Here is a 13,441-nt window from a genome sequence, read left to right on the forward strand (position 1 = left end):
TTCCAGTTTGCCATATTTTCACGTATTGTTTCTTTTAATAGGGACAGGTCGCCTACAAATTCATTGACACGTTGAATTATCCGATGTGTTGCGCCCCTAGATTGTTGCTGCTGACAGAACAGTAGAGTAGTGGAGTACAGTACAGGAAGGACACCAAGGTGTCGTGTGCCTTTAAGAGCAGTAGAGGAGCGTGGCTCCCTCAGCAGGCGACCACACAGTCTTGATGAGGGGGATTTGTGTTGAGCTGGCGGGAATTAGGCCTTACTCTTCATGCATGAATACTTTTTATACTCTAGTAAATACACACCGCCTGCCTCCCTTTCTACGCTGCAGTAACCCACCACCACATCCTCTCTATCTTTCTCTCCTTCCATCGCTCTCCCGTTCTCCTCTTCTATCCTCCCAGTCCTGCCTTTTTGCTTTCCCCCTTCCTTCTTCTCCCCCTCCCCTCCCCTGTCTTGCCTGTCCCTTTCTCTCAATCTCTCTTCATCCGCCTCAGCCCCTGCCTCACGTACCCTCCTCCCACTCTATCCCCCTCCTCCTGCTCTCCCTTGCTTCATCCTCCCTCCTCCTCCTCTTTTGCTCTCTCCCTCTCCCTGACCTGCTCTCTACCCCCCACCCCCCTTTGACCTCTCATCTCCCCTCTCTATCCCCACGCACTGGTCTCTACTCTCTACCTCTACCACCCTCAACCATGGACTAACCCACTCTCTCTCATCCCTCTCTCTCTTTCTAAATCTCTACCTCCTCGCTCTCCCTGCCCTTGCTTCTGGCCCGCTCTAGCCCCACCTCCCCTCTCCCACTCTCCTCTCCCTCCCCCCTCCTTCACGGTCATTGACCTGCTCTATGGCTCAGGCTCTCCCCCCTTCCCCCTCCCTCAGTGGAGGCTTTGGAAAGCTGACCCCAATACTGCCCTTACTGCACACATGCTCTCCACGCGGCACGCAGGCTTTAAGTCCAAATTTACACACACACATGCACTGGGAGAGGCATATGAACCCCTCTCAGTCCCACTCGGAGGGTTATGCATACAGGCCAGGCAGTGTGTCTGTGAGAATGGGGATCTGTGTGATGAGCACAGGCTCTCCCCACCCCACTGCCACCACAGCACTGCTCTCAGCTGCACAAGAGACACTACAGTCCCTACTCTTCCTAGTCATAATGGGGCTGTGTGTGTTGTCTTTCGTGTGTCGTGTGTCTAGTGTGTGTGTGTTTGTCTGCACGTGTGTGTTTCTGACAGAGACGGGACTGTGGGGGGGGAAAACAGGCCATCTATCAGCGTGTCTCAGTGGCAGAGCCGTGCACTAAACAATCACTTATTTACTAGCTGCCTCTGGTTGAGTTGAGGATGGGGAGGGGACAACTTTCCCTGGTGTGGAGAGAGGTGTGTGTGTGTGTGTGTGTGTGTGTGTGTGTGTGTGTGTGTGTGTGTGTGTGTGGAAACAAGTCGACATGCTCGGCTCATGGATGGTCAGACTTGGTATTAGTTTACCCTGGTACTATGATGTACGCCGTTGTACAGTGTAGCTTACAGTGTGTGAATGGGGTACAGGGGAGGTGTAGTGCCATGCTCTCATGAATAAGTATCACTGGCTGCCTACCTGGCCCCAGTCCAGCTCGGATGGCTTTAATTAACTAACAGAGCACAGCACCACACGTCCCTCTCTGCCTCTTTGCCTGTCTGGTTCTCTGCCTACTGCTGGGACTGCCTGCCTGTCTGCCTCTCTGTCTGTCTCTCTGCCTGTCTGCCTCTGCCTGCTGGCCTCTCTGCCTGTCTGCTTCTCTGCCTACCTCTCTGCCTGTCTGCCTCTCTGTCTGTCGGCCTCTCTGCCTGTCTGCTTCTCTGCCTGTCTGCTTCTCTGCCTGTCTGCTTCTCTGCCAACCGCTCGGCCTGCCTGCCTCTCTGCCTGTCTGCTTCTCTGCCTACCTCTCTGCCTGTCTTCTTCTCTGCCTACCTCTCTGCCTGTCCACCTCTCTGCCTGTCTGCTTCTCTGCCTACCTCTCTGCCTGTCTTCTTCTCTGCCTACCTCTCTGCCTGTCTTCTTCTCTGCCTGTCTGCTTCTCTGCCTACCTCTCTGCCTGTCTTCTTCTCTGCCTACCTCTCTGCCTGTCCACCTCTCTGCCTGTCTTCTTCTCTGCCCACCTCTCTGCCTGTCTTCTTCTCTGCCTACCTCTCTGCCTGTCTTCTTCTCTGCCTACCTCTCTGCCTGTCCACCTCTCTGCCTGTCCGCCTCTCTGCCTGTCTGCTTCTCTGCCTACCTCTCTGCCTGTCCACCTCTCTGCCTGTCTGCTTCTCTGCCTACCTCTCGGCCTGCCTGCCTCTCTGCCTGCCTCTCTGCCTGTCTGCTTCTCTGCCTGTCCGCCTCTCTGCTTCTCTGCCTACCTCTCGGCCTGTCCGCCTCTCTGCCTGTCCGCCTCTCTGCTTCTCTGCCTACCTCTCGGCCTGTCCGCCTCTCTGCCTGTCTGCCTCTCTGCTTCTCTGCCTACCTCTCGGCCTCTCCGCCTCTCTGCCTGTCTGCCTCTCTGCTTACCTCTCGGCCTCTCCGCCTCTCTGCCTCTCTGCTTCTCTGCCTACCTCTCGGCCTCTCCGCCTCTCTGCCTCTCTGCTTCTCTGCCTACCTCTCGGCCTCTCTGCCTGTCCGCCTCTCTGCTTCTCTGCCTACCTCTCGACCTGTCCGCCTCTCGGCCTGTCCGCCTCTCTGCTTCTCTGCCTACCTCTCGGCCTGTCCGCCTCTCTGCTTCTCTGCCTACCTCTCGGCCTGTCCGCCTCTCTGCCTGTCCGCCTCTCTGCTTCTCTGCCTACCTCTCGGCCTGTCCGCCTCTCTGCCTGTCTGCTTCTCTGCCTACCTCTCGGCCTCTCTGCCTGTCTGCCTCTCTGCTTCTCTGCCTACCTCTCGGCCTCTCCGCCTCTCTGCCTGTCTGCCTCTCTGCTTCTCTGCCTACCTCTCGGCCTCTCTGCCTGTCTGCTTCTCTGCCTACCTCTCGGCCTCTCTGCCTGTCCGCCTCTCTGCTTCTCTGCCTACCTCTCGACCTGTCCGCCTCTCGGCCTGTCCGCCTCTCTGCTTCTCTGCCTACCTCTCGGCCTGTCCGCCTCTCTGCTTCTCTGCCTACCTCTCGGCCTGTCCGCCTCTCTGCCTGTCCGCCTCTCTGCTTCTCTGCCTACCTCTCGGCCTGTCCGCCTCTCTGCCAGTCCGCCTCTCTTCCTGTCTGCCTCTCTTCCTGTCTGCCTCTCTGCCTACCGCTCGGCCTGCCTGCCTCTATGCCTGTCCGCCTCTATGCCTGTCTGCCTCTCTGCCTGCCTGTCTGCATCTCTGCCTGCCTGCCTCACTATGGCTGTAACACTCTGCTGACTGCGAGTGCAAATAGAGCCACACCAACACACTGAGTGTTCCATGTGTATTCTTACTGACTACAACAGCTCGCTCTACTGCTAATCGATGGTACTGACACACTGAGGCCTTGGCTGGGTTGAGTGTGGGATTCACACTCAAGGTGTGATGTAGGCTCCACTTCTGATTTCCCCAAGCTCTCATTGACTGAAATATGTGGTTTTACATCTCTAAATACCATCTCTATGTGTTGTGCGTGATGTGATTCTACCAGTCTAACTGGTGTCCCTCCGTGTGTGTTTCCACAGACGACTCATCCTCAGAGAGCGGCAGCGGGAACGGCATGCACACCATGACACCTCCGTTCGCGGGTGGGGTGGCCCCGGGGTCGGAGGGGGGAGCGGGTGGACCCCCTTACAGGGAGATGGTAAACGGCAATGGGCCCCCGGCCCCGCTGGACTTCAGCACCACCTCCTCGTCCTCATCGTCCGAGGACCAACAGGCGCCGGTCAACCTGAGTGAGACCAGGCTGCCCGGGACTGCCCTGATGGGCCCCTTCCAGCCCGACCCCCCAGATGAGCTGCGCAGGAAGTACCCTGTCAAGCCCCTCCCCCATGCCGCTGAGCTGCGCCTGGACAGAGACTCGATCAGGGACTACGGCAACAAGGTGAGGCCTTCTGCTCACACCTGGGTATGAAATTATTGCAAATACTTTAGCTGAGATTTGATTGAGCTTATACAATACAATGCAACTTTTCTGGTACAGTGAACCAATAGAATAGTCACAAAACTGCAAGCACTGCCCACCTGGCACTCCAGGCAGACTTAAGTAAACACTAAAAAAAGAAGGTCTGACGGTAATATATTACACACCAAGTGTTGAGCAGTGAGCCCACCAGGACTGTGTGAGTAATAGCCTGAAAGCTCAGCGTGACCATTGTTATAGATGACCACTGTCTTGCTATGACCTGAGGTATATACGCAGGAACGTGAGGTTCATTGGCAGGGCATTGGACAAAGCTGAGAGAGGTTTCCATTGAGATCCTGCCACACTGCAATTACCTGTTCAGTCTCGGCTCGGGAATCCAAGACATTATTCTTGACATGAAACCAGAAAGAGAATGTGCATGAGAGCAGCGAGAGTGGCTGTGCCACGGGAAGTAGTGTGTTGCTGTGCTTGTGATGAGCTGTGGTGAACATCCGCACAGGAGTCAGTGGAGGACAGTGCTATTGGGCCTGTATGAAAGGAGACTGGGGATAAAAGGTTCTTCCTTTCTGCTCTCTGGCTATTGAATGAGACACACACTTCACCATGCTCTGACAATGCAGTCTTGTCCTTGAAGGCATCTTCTTTGCCGCGTTGTCACAGACGAGAGCCATTGGAAGGATCTGACAAGTAGAAAAGTTTGAGCACAAAAACGGCTAGCAGTTTTTTATCTCACTGTAATCAGTGTTCCTCACGATTGAGATTTTGCCGGCTGCTTTCAATGTGAAGGGAGCATACAGACGGAATGAAAACCTTACCGCGGCTTTGTATCTCTTCTTCTATTTATGTGTCTGTTCTCTCTGTGTGTGTGTGTGTTTGTTTATGCATGCACCTGTGTATGTACGTGTTCTTCATATGTGTGTGCGTATGTACACATGCACCTATGTATGTGTGTGTGACAGTCTCCTCAGTACAGCTCAGGAAGCTACGACTCATTGAAGATGGAGACGTGTGCCGAGGACCTGACCGTGACCAGAAGTGCGGCAGCAGCCGAGGACGATGACGATGACCATGAAGATCACGACGACAATGACAAGATCAACGACACGGAGGGCGTGGACCCAGAGAGATTAAAGGCCTTTAACGTAAGAGCTGCTCTCACCTCAGCTAGACATGACCGAACACACACACACACATACACACTGTACACTACACATATTAGAGCTCCTCTCACCTTTTCATGACCTTCACCTCAGGAACACAGGAAACAGCAAATAGCTAGCAGAGCAGACACACAAAGATTCTTCTTTTCTTCTTTTCAGATGTTTGTGCGTCTGTTTGTGGATGAGAACCTGGACCGCATGGTGCCCATCTCCAAGCAGCCAAAGGAGAAGATCCAGGCCATCATTGAGTCGTGCAGCCGCCAGTTCCCCGAGTTCCAGGAGCGCGCTCGCAAACGCATCCGCACCTACCTCAAATCCTGCCGCCGCATGAAGAAAAGCGGCATGGAGGTACATACCGTGCCTCCCATACCTCATCCTTCTCTTATTCCTACTCTCTTTCCTATTCCACCTCTGTCTTTCTTATTCCTCTCTCATTCAGTGTGTCCAGACGTACCACACCTACCGTACTCCCTCTCCTCTCGCTCTCTCATCCCTTTCTCTTTCACCTCTCTCGCATTCATAACCCCTCTATCAAATCAAATTTTATTGGTCGCATACACATTTTTAGCAGATGTTATTGCGGGTGTAGTGAAATGCTTGTATTTCTAGCTCCAACAGTGCAGTAATATCCAACATTACACAACAATACACATAAATCTAAAAATAAAAGAATGGAATTAAGAAATATATGTCCGGAATCCGGAGTATAAGTATACTAAACAAAAATATAATCGCAACATGGAACAATTTGGGGCGGCAGGGTAGCCTAGTGGTTAGAGCGTTGGACTAGTAACCGAAAGGTTGCAAGTTCATATCCCTGAGCTGACAAGGTACAAATCTGTCATTCTGTCCCTGAACAGGCAGTTAACCCACTGTTCCTAGGCAGTCATTGAAAATAAGAATTAGTTCTCAACTGACTTGCCTAGTTAAATAAAGTTTTAAAAAATGCAAATATTTTATTTTAGTTACAGTTCATATAAGGAAGTCAATCAATTGAAAAAAATTCATTAGGCCCTGATCTATGGATTTCACATGACGGGAAATACAGATATGCATCTGTTGGTCACAGATACACTATATATACAAAAGTATGTGGACACCTCTTCAAACTAGTGGATTCAGCTATTTCAGCCACACTCATTGCTGACAGGTGTACAAAATCGAGCACAAAGCCATGCAATCTCCATAGACAAACACTGGTAGTAGAATGGCCTTACTGAAGAGCTCAGTAACTTTCAATGTGGCACCGTCATAGGATGCCACTTTTCCAACAAGTCCTTTGGGGGGGGTAAAAGGCCTGAATGGGACATTTTCATTCATGCACCATTTGCCCATAGGAGAAAAGCAGGAAGTAAAAGCAGGAATCAACTCAACGGACATCACAAAAAAATACATTCCATTGTGTGAGCCATAGAAATGTTGTATCACCATTGTTTATTACATCAGGATATTATACTTTCATTTTGTTCCTTACCTGGTGAAATATTCGGTTGAAAATGTAGTGCTGTTCAGTGCTCATGTATCTGGTTAGGAATGATACTATCTGAAATAGAGGAGTTGGAATAACTTTGTGTAATGAGCAGGTGCAACTGAACATATTGTTTGTGTAATATCTTCTGTATTATTAATGTTGAATATGCCCCCTGTGGTCAATGTGGGTACTCTGGCGTGGGGATGAATTGGTGCTGATTGTCTCTCCCCTGCTAGACACGACCCACACCACCTCACCTCACCTCAGCCATGGCTGAGAACATCCTGGCAGCCGCCTGCGAGAGCGAGACACGCAAGGCTGCCAAGAGGATGCGGCTGGATGTCTACCAGGCACATGTGAGTGCTCTGATGGTGTGTGTGTCTGTGTGCACATCAGGGTGTGTGTGTGTACAAGTGTGTATCTTTTCAGGTGGGTGGATGTACTGTGTATGTCTTCTAATAGCCAATGGCAAAGTCTGTTCTTAACCTTGAGTATATTATATACATGGAAGTGGGACTGAAAACTCTCTCGTCTCCACCTCAGGAGGAGCAGATAGCACTTGACAAGCCCGGTTCTCGCGAGCCGGCCTCCCTGGCCCACTCTGCCTACTCCCTGGCCGCCTCGGCCTACTCCCAGGACCAGCTCTACACCAACGGTGGGCTCAACAATAGTTACCGTGGTTACGGGGGTCTGGGAGCTAGCATGCAACACCCAGTCTCCCTGACAACCGCCACTGCTCAGAGCAACGGTGAGAGAGCATGCTTCGCCTCTTTATTTGGCCAGAGAATGGCAGCTTAGAGTAGCAGCATACCTTAGCTTACCTGAAGCATGTTGCTCGTACTGTAGCAGCATCACTGGGCGAGTTTAGAACAGACTGAGACTTATTGAAACGTATCGAGAAATCCAATTCTTACCCATATTTGGACGTAGAAAACTTATTTATTTTGAAATACAGGTGGAACTCATCTAAAATATATTTCCTACAGTGGATAAGAATGCATATTTATGTTTTTCAATAGTTACAATTATAGTAAAATGCCCCCAGTATGTGTCTTCATTTGAGTGTGTTGTCTTTCCCCCAGGCCCTACTGACCTCAGCATGAAGTCCCTGGGGTCAAACTCTTCATCGGCCAGCTCAAACAGTCACGGGCGGAGTGCTGGTGTCATAGGTGGCGGGGCCTCGGCACAGCTCAGCCCAACAGAGATCACGGCCGTGCGGCAGCTCATCGCCGGCTACCGCGAGTCGGCCGCCTTTTTGCTCCGCTCGGCCGATGAGCTGGAGACCCTGATCCTGCAGCAAAACTGAGCCGGAAACTCCTCCTCCCCGTCTCCCTGCTTCTCCCTCTTTCTCTCTGACTCTCCCACACGACCCCTAACCAACTACTCTCCCACTCACCAGATCCATCTGTCTGTGTTTCGTCCTCCCCCACTGACCTGTATATTCTCCCCGTCTCCAGAAGGGAGGCATGCAACAGTGCTACCTTCCTCTAGTGTAATATTCTAACCCCCCCCCCCCTGATTGTTTTATCATCAGTGCGTGGAGAGAAAGAGCACCGTCTGCGACGACTTGGGAACAGCGTTTCTCCCCCTCTTGAACCACCTGTAAAGGAACATGCTCCCTCCCAATCATAACAGCTCTGCCTCACTTCCACAGCTCTGTGGAAAGAAGAGGGGTGACAGGGAGAGAGCCGGAAATTAGTCTACCAAGTGATGTGCAGGAGAGTGCTGGGGCTGGAGTGCTGGAGAACACTGCAGGGTTGTGCTGTGATGAGGAGAGAACAGCGCCCCCTTGTATGAGGAAGAGAAGTGGATCCTTTTGGTGTGCCAGGAAGCTCAATGTGTTACTGTACACAGATCCCCTCAACAAGCTCGCCATCCCCAATAACAATGAAAACGAGACTCTCTGAACAGTAGTAACAAAATGTTTGTTAATGACAAATACTTTTGATTTGAGATCTGAATTTGTTTGTTTGACTATAAGAAGACATTTTGAACCACTTTTTGGATGAACAGAGGCTGAAGAAGGCTGGAAAGAAAGAGACAACTTGTTGCGCTCGGTGTAAATAAACTCTGTGTCCTAAAGCACTTTCCCATGATTCAGACCTCACCTCCCCATTGAGTAATAAAGAACTCGATGTGCCCGGGAGCAACACTTTATCTTATGCATTATGGAGATGCCATCTATTCCACATGGAAATACCTCAGATCTATCAACCCACCGTTCGAGTACTTCATTCCTACTTGGGTGGCGACGTCACACAACGCTCATCACACAACACTCACCCGTTACTACCTGATGTGTTCCGTGTTTTCATAGACCTGCAGGAAGCAAAGTCTTAACCATTTCAAGAAGTTTCCAGAGTAAATATTGTAACTATAGTTCGAATTTAAAACAACAAAAAAAGTATTGTTTGTCCTGTTATTTGTGTACTGTAAATACTCAGTCCATATTTGATTCTAGAAACACCATGAAGAGAACACGAAAAAGCATCAGTAAAGTGAAGGACTGGGGGGCAAGGTAGTATTTTCCGTGGGAGACTGAACCTCTCTGACGATAGCTGGTAGTTTTCTTATTTTGGAGTTCCCCATTTTTTCCAACCCTCTTGTGGCTCATTGCTCTCCCATCAATTCCAGGTTTTGGTTTGTCCCGACTCATCACTCGATGATACCCTGTCTTTTTCCGTGTCCGGTTCTGCATTCCTCTCTCGAACATATCCCCCATCTCTTCCCTGACCTGAGCCCAGTCCAGCTCGGTTCTGGGAGGGATAACGTATGTCTTTGTCTATTGACTCTTTGAGATGACCATTAATCCACGCTGCTGCTATATGTACCGGACTTTTGCCACAGACCTGTAACCTCAAGTCAGGACGCCATCCTCCTGCACAACCAGAGCACCTCAAGACAACAACACAAACAAAAAGAAGATAAAACTACTCAAAACCGATAAGAGACTAAAATCTTACTTTTAAAAACGTCATGCCATCCCAGTCAGTTGTTTCTCTTTGCTACTAGGCACTCTGGTTGATCTTTTTGTTCTTTCATAGGGCTGTGTTGTTTGTACAGTGACCTTTTTCTTTTTAGCTTTCTTCATGACTTTGAATCTCTGGAGGCATATAGGGATCAACGTGCTCCTCTTGCAGCCACTCACAAGGGTGCTCTGGGCATATCTATTTTACTGTGCAGTCAAAGTCTGGGAGGTTTGTACCTTTTAGAATGAGTGTGAGAAAAAAAAAATGCAAAATGTTTCTTCAAGAGGCAGGCCTGAAGGGGCTGACTGTTGTGTCACTGTAATTTGCTCCCTTTTGCACACTGAAGCAACTGAAATCTGTGACGGAGGCCCTGCTTGTTCAGGGCTCCATCTTGCACTGGCGAGGTGTGGCCTACTAAAGGAAAGAGGAAGAGTATTTGCAATGCAGTTGATAATCATCCTGGCCCTTGACAGCATAGTGTTAACGAAAAATAAACAGTGTGGGTGCTACGATGTTTCACAACCACCACTATTGGGGGGGGGGGGGGGGCTTGTGTAAATGAAAGCCATTTGATGTAGGTGTGCTACCTCCATGGCCTGAGATTGAACGGAGCACTGTGCTCACTGGTGACACACTCTGAACCACAGAACAACACCTTGATAAAGCCACCCAGCATACATGTGCAATGTCAAATCCAATCTCCATAATGAGTACACATTGATGTACAAATATTTAATTTATGGAAATATTATGGCTAGATAGAAAGTAGAAAATGGACTCCCAAGACGTTCTATTTATCTCTGAGCAAGCTCTTGATTAGATCTGCGTGGTGGGTAAAAATGACACAAACACAAGAGAAATATGCAAAATGACCAGTCAAGAGGAAACCCCTCACTGTGTTCTCTCGCAACGTGGCTGTGAGGGCTTCAAAATGTGCTTTCTTATTAGTATCACCCTCATTTTTGCAGATCCATCCCTCACTCTGCTCCTGCCCTGGGGTCTTAGGCTACAATTACCTCAGCACATACAACACAGCAGTGTATCAGTACAGTAACATAGTAGAGGAATTACTGTATCACAGGTTGTTGTTTTTTTGTGGGGGGGGGGGCTAACTTAGTAGGGGATCTGTCTTATTCACTTCCATCTTAAAACTGCCTTTTTTGCCACTGAGTTTTCAAATGATTGCCAGACACGCAGTGCTGTGGCCAAACTGTACACAGTGCTGTAAGTGTTTGTGATCTTACAGTGCGGACGCTAGAGCCAGTGTTGTCGTCCTATGTGTTTCCCTATTGCCCCGGGTCAACACAGTGATGGTTTGATGGATCGAACCTCTTTAGAGATGACTGCTGGATATTGTAACGTTGCATGCCACAACACATCTGCTATATGGTTTTGTGAAGAAGAAGAAGATTGTGACAGTTATGCATTTCTAATATAGACAAGGGACAGTTAAATGTATCTGTACAAAAGGAGTAAGAGATGCGATGACATAGTAAAGAGGATCTTGCTAAATACGACTCCCTCCTCTGTTTGCACCCTTTGGGGTTTGCTCTGTAGTTTCTTATAGACGGCTACATACGTTAAGAAAACATACTGTAAAAATAGGCAAAGACAATCTTGGAAAGGTGCAACTTGCTCACGGTTTGATTTCCATTCCTTTTCTGTGTGCAGCTATTGCATACAGTACGTCTTGGAGATGACAAGAGTATTTTAGCCATAATCAGAGGATTCTTACTCAAACTTCTGACTCCTCAAGCGCGGTTGGAGCACTCATAGTGGCCCCACTGTCGATACACATTTTTATCTGATTTCTATTTTTATTATTCATTTTGTTATTATTTTATATATATTTTGTAGTGCAAGTAAGTGGTCTTTTCAAATAATATTTTGTACAAAAACCAACATCTCAAGTGAAGTTACTCTGTATGCCTATACTGTACATTCCAAACAAGGATGTCAACACGTTTAACAACCGACCTGACCAGCATCCCGTTTAGTGATGTGACCTCAGACCAGAGGGAGTGCCCTCTGTTAAGATTAGCATTGTTGACCTTGTGAATAGCGTCAAACATGTTGTTGATTGGAGCCATGATTATTTTCCTGCTTAGGGCCAACAAGACTTTACATGCCAGGGAATGTGCCAACCAAGCACAGACCAAGTCTACGCCCTTAACCATGCCCTTCATGAAACTCCAACTCCCAGACTACTGTATGCATCTCTACCCCTGGGAATGCTATGTGGTAGTGTCAGCACTTCAGTGGAGGGGAAGTGTTTTGAGTGACGAGCAGGGGTATTTTGCTGTGGGAAAGATGTGATTCCCTTTATCATACCGTTTTTAGCTCCAGCTGACATTGGATTACATTGGAACTCATTGACTTTACAAATGATGACCCCCAATAGCGACGGTTCCATTCGGACAGGTGCAGTTGTGGTGCTGGTCAGGGTACCGTGAATGAATACACACTTAAAAAAAAAGAAATCTGCTTTGGTCAGATGTATAGCTCGACACAACAACAAAAAACAATAGAAGAAGAAAACAAGTTTATTTTTCTATCAGGGCAGTGTACAGCTACAGTCAAATCAAAATGGTTTTTCCAACCATAGTCTGTTTTATTTAATCATTTGGTGGTGCTTTAGATTCCTTGGTTCTGTTTTTAGGTTTTCCTCTTTACCTACTGTACCAGAAGCTGATTGTCTTTTTCTCAGTTTTGATTTGTACCTAATACCAATGTGAAACTGTATTTTCCTCCTGAGTTTGGACTCAGTGGAAGTGTGATGTTTACATGTACAGATTTGTTTTTGTAATTTTATTTAATTTGGTCATTTCTCTCCTCCCCACTCTGTTAATCTAATACCTTGTACATTGATGGGAAATGGGACCGTGTCGAAATAAGGTTAATGTCACATTTAGAAACTGGTTGTTGGGAGAGCTGTGTGCTTGGCTTAAGGAAAGCCCTCTCCTTAGCTGACCTGATACACACAAACCAGGGGTCACAGTGAACTGACGCTCTGGTGTGACTACTTTACCAATATATGAGAATTTGTTCCACAGTGAATGATAAGCCATTGACATACCCTTTGCAGGGTTTTCTAGACTATTAGTATATTTAGCGCGAAAAAACTAAACTGCAGACAAAAACCTCAGGAAAGGACATCACTTTTTTAACATGTCTTACTGAAGGGCCCATTTCCCTCTTTGATACCATATAAATTATATAAAAATAAGTATTCTTTTTTATATTTATTGTGTTAAATATATAACAGTGGATACCTTTTTCCAGTACATGTGGCTAAATATCTGAATTCTTTAGAAAAGTGTTGATAATATATGTAAAGCAACTTAAAGATTGAAAAAAAACAACGAGAAAAAAAAACGATTTCTGTTTGTTTAATGCCAAACAGCATGGGTAGTTATTTTACCTAACATATCACTTTGATTCATGAAAAACCAATGATTTCAAATTAAGCTTTCTTCGGTGTGATGTCACTGCTAAGGTAAAATGTTTTCAAATCTCCCAAGCTGTATGTCACAAGTCTAAATATACTAATAAAACAGTGTGCTATCAAACAGAAACCAATGTATTTTTGTATTTTGTCAAGGTTGTAATAAAGGAAAGGTTGTTCTTGTTCTTACAAAATATATATTATCGGTAAATACCTTTAATGGGTATTTTGTTATTGCATAGTATGTTTACATTAATAATATTGTGTTCATTGTACATGATGTAATAGATCTAAACCAATGAGGAATTGGTGTAAGCAACACCGATACCATATTTCTATACTATAGCCTACTTCTACA

The 13,441-nt window shown here is 47.6% G+C and overlaps 1 protein-coding gene across 2 annotated transcripts in view; it reads left to right on the forward strand.

Annotated features, from left to right (window-relative positions):
* Window positions 1-13,213, forward strand: part of LOC109907853 (nucleolar protein 4-like) — a 125,894-nt gene extending 112,681 nt beyond the window's left edge. The window contains exons 6-11 of one of the 2 annotated variants that reach the window (XM_020506100.2): window positions 3,638-3,996; window positions 4,998-5,180; window positions 5,358-5,546; window positions 6,906-7,025; window positions 7,213-7,417; window positions 7,752-13,213. In XM_020506100.2, coding sequence (XP_020361689.1) covers window positions 3,638-3,996; window positions 4,998-5,180; window positions 5,358-5,546; window positions 6,906-7,025; window positions 7,213-7,417; window positions 7,752-7,975 — 1,280 coding nt within the window. In that variant the 3' untranslated portion in view covers window positions 7,976-13,213. The remainder of the gene's footprint in view (window positions 1-3,637; window positions 3,997-4,997; window positions 5,181-5,357; window positions 5,547-6,905; window positions 7,026-7,212; window positions 7,418-7,751) is intronic. The other variant, XM_020506101.2, reaches the window with a different exon arrangement.
* The last annotated feature ends 228 nt before the right edge of the window (window positions 13,214-13,441 follow it).

Source organism: Oncorhynchus kisutch, linkage group LG17, assembly GCF_002021735.2.
Source record: "Oncorhynchus kisutch isolate 150728-3 linkage group LG17, Okis_V2, whole genome shotgun sequence".
Taxonomy (NCBI): domain Eukaryota; kingdom Metazoa; phylum Chordata; class Actinopteri; order Salmoniformes; family Salmonidae; genus Oncorhynchus; species Oncorhynchus kisutch.